Source organism: Lathyrus oleraceus, chromosome 4 (genome assembly GCF_024323335.1).
Source record: "Lathyrus oleraceus cultivar Zhongwan6 chromosome 4, CAAS_Psat_ZW6_1.0, whole genome shotgun sequence".
NCBI lineage: Eukaryota > Viridiplantae > Streptophyta > Magnoliopsida > Fabales > Fabaceae > Lathyrus > Lathyrus oleraceus.
The window spans coordinates 195,943,425-195,946,182 of NC_066582.1; the positions used below are offsets into that span (position 1 = coordinate 195,943,425).

General features: G+C 34.8%; 1 protein-coding gene across 1 annotated transcript; it reads left to right on the top strand.

The window, feature by feature from the left end:
- LOC127135340 (uncharacterized) lies at positions 1–1,867 on the top strand. Its single transcript, XM_051062079.1, has 2 exons — positions 1–305; positions 389–1,867. The coding sequence occupies exon 2, from the start codon at positions 533–535 to the stop codon at positions 1,070–1,072; it is 540 nt and encodes a 179-aa protein (XP_050918036.1). The 5' UTR covers positions 1–305; positions 389–532; the 3' UTR covers positions 1,073–1,867.
- The last annotated feature ends 891 nt before the right edge of the window (positions 1,868–2,758 follow it).

The following is a 2,758-nucleotide window of genomic DNA, read 5'->3' on the forward strand; positions in this document are numbered from 1 at the left end:
TGTTAAAGTATTTGGTCTTTTCCATTAGTTTGTATTGAAAAAATGTTAAAAACTGCCAGGATGGACTATTTACATATGACATGGACTTTTAATATTCCTAGAAAATTGTTAAAAATTATCATGATGTAATTCATTGATGTTAAGTAAGTAAGACATGAAGCTCAAAAGCATGAAACTCAAAGGTTAGGGCAAACAAATGCATATCTCTGAATAGGGCAAACTGCATTGAAGAAGATAACATCATCGTTTTCCACATTCCAACGCCATTGACGACGGTAGCAACATTTTCTCTGATTACGACTAAGGTATGATTTCTCACTTATAACCTACTAAAAACGTGAAGTTTTTTGTTGGCCATCTTCCTTAGTACTTCTATTATCTTATGCAGGTTGAATAGGTAATGGAGAAAATGTTTAAGTATGTTGTTCATCTTTATGGTGAGTTTGCTAACTTCACAAAGTCAGGGTATCAAGGGTTATAGACTATTTGGGATGTTGATCCATATTATTGGACTTACTTTGAAATTTTAGGTATGTTAAAAGATTTAGGTTATCCAATAGTAGATAAACTTTGGTATTACGATGAAATGAATGCTTGTGATATTGTGCTGTTAGAGGATGGCAAAGGAACTAAGAGGATGCAAACAATTACAGTGGTGACTGAGGAATGTCATTTATATGTTACTCATCCTGTTTCACAGCCTGACATTATTGATGAACCAATTCTTTCATTAGGATTAGATGATGAAGTTGTTGTGGATGTGGGAGCTGAGTTTGGAGTTAATGAAACTGATGTGGGGACCACTGTGGTGCAAGATAGTATAAATGTGGGAGCTGGGTTTGAAGTTAATGAAACTGATGTGGGGACCACTGTGGTGCAAGAGAGTACAAACATGGGGACACATGTGGATGATGATGGGACAAACTGTGACATTGAGGAGAATGTGGGTGATGAAGGGACAAAATGTGACATTGAGGAGAATGTGGGTGATGAAGGGACAAAATGTGTCATTGAGGAGATTGTGGGTGAAGAAGGGACAAAACGTGACATTGAGGAGAATGTGGGTGAATAAGGGATAAACTATGACATTGAGGGGAATATGGGTGAAGAAGGGATAAACTATGATATTGAGGAGAATGTGGGTGAAGAAGGGATAAACTATGACACTGAGGGACTTAACTGTAACCATTCAGAAGTTGGTGGAGTTAATGTCAGCCATGTAGAAGTGGATGTGAAGGTAGAGGATAATGAAGATAATGCTTTGGATGTCAATTTTGAAGACTCAGAAATGATCTAGGAATTGATGGAGAGATAATGGTTGATGATGAGGAAATTAGTACAAAAGGCAAGGCAAAGGGAAAGGAAGAGGGAAAGGCAAAGGGAAAGGCAAATGGCAAGGCAAATGTTAAAGAAAATGGTAAGGCAATGGGTAAGGCAAAAGGTAAGGCAAAGGGCAAGGTGTCACGGTGAGAATCGGAGACCAAACTATTAGGTTAATTTGACTCGCAAAACAAAATGTCACCATCGAATTTTAATTTATCCAAGGGAAGGGGAAATGGTCAAATAACCCATAAATATGCAATGCAAAATAGTACAATAAAGAGATTGAAGGTCAGGGGGTTTATTATGAAAAGGGAAGGTACTAACATCCTAATCATCTATAGTATCCTATAGGAACCTCTTGAGATATTTGTGTTTCGTTATTGTTGTTTGCTAAAGATTGAGGATATGAGAAGATAAATGTGTTTTATTGCTTTTTTATTTTATTTTAAAAGACATAAAGTCTTGTACCTACGTACCAATGAATGATCAAAATCCCGTAGTTCAGGGTAAAAATAAAAAAAGGGTTTGTTTATTTGATTTTAGAAGAAGAGACAAGTTATCATATTAAGGAGAATACTCATCTAAACCACCACAAATATGAGAAGATGGATCTTTGCATCATTATGGAGGAAGGGCTCCAACTTGGATATAGAATCTACAAGTATGTCACTAACTCCTTCATATGGAAAAGAATCAACATCAATTTTAATCATTACTATGGGGTAGGAGATTTATATCTTAACTATAAAGATGATTCATGTCTAGTCTCTTTTGAGAAAGAGTTTAAAAATGAAAAAGATAAGTGGCAAAAGTTTTGAATGAGATTTGTGGTTTTTAGTCTTATAGAAAGAGTTTGATATTCTTAAAGTTTTTTTGAAGCATTTATGAAGAAAAAAAGTTTGAAAATTCAATGACCTAAGTCAAGGTTTTTTTTATGAAAGAAGTTCAAGTTTGAAATATCCTAAGATTGGACTAGGATTTAGAAGGGGATAAAGGGAACAAGGTGGGTAAAGGAAGCTACAAACACACATAATGAATATGCACATGACAATAAGTCAACTATAATCCCTTTCCCTTGGTTTGAAACATAAACACAAGTATCATGCAAGAAATATCATGGATTAAAAATATGCACTAAGAAAGCATATGAACAAAATTACTACCATGTATCAAGCTTAAACATATTAAGACACCAATCAAGGCCATCAATAAAGAATAGAGCAAAAGGCATGGCATAGAGAATAGTTTATAACACATGGATCATATAAGCATACAAGCAAAAAAGCCTCAAGAATAATTTTGCAAAGTTCATCAAGTCAAAACATCAAACAAGATATATCATGATCTCAATCATAAGACATGTAAAGCAATGGTCGGGGAATTTTAAAAGTGGACCTATAAGGAGCATACAAGCATGTTAAACCTTAAACAACTA

Excerpts from the sequence above, each read along its gene's own strand:
- LOC127135340 (XM_051062079.1), top strand. The coding sequence starts at position 533 with ATGTTAAAAGATTTAGGTTATCCAATAGTAGATAAACTTTGGTATTAC.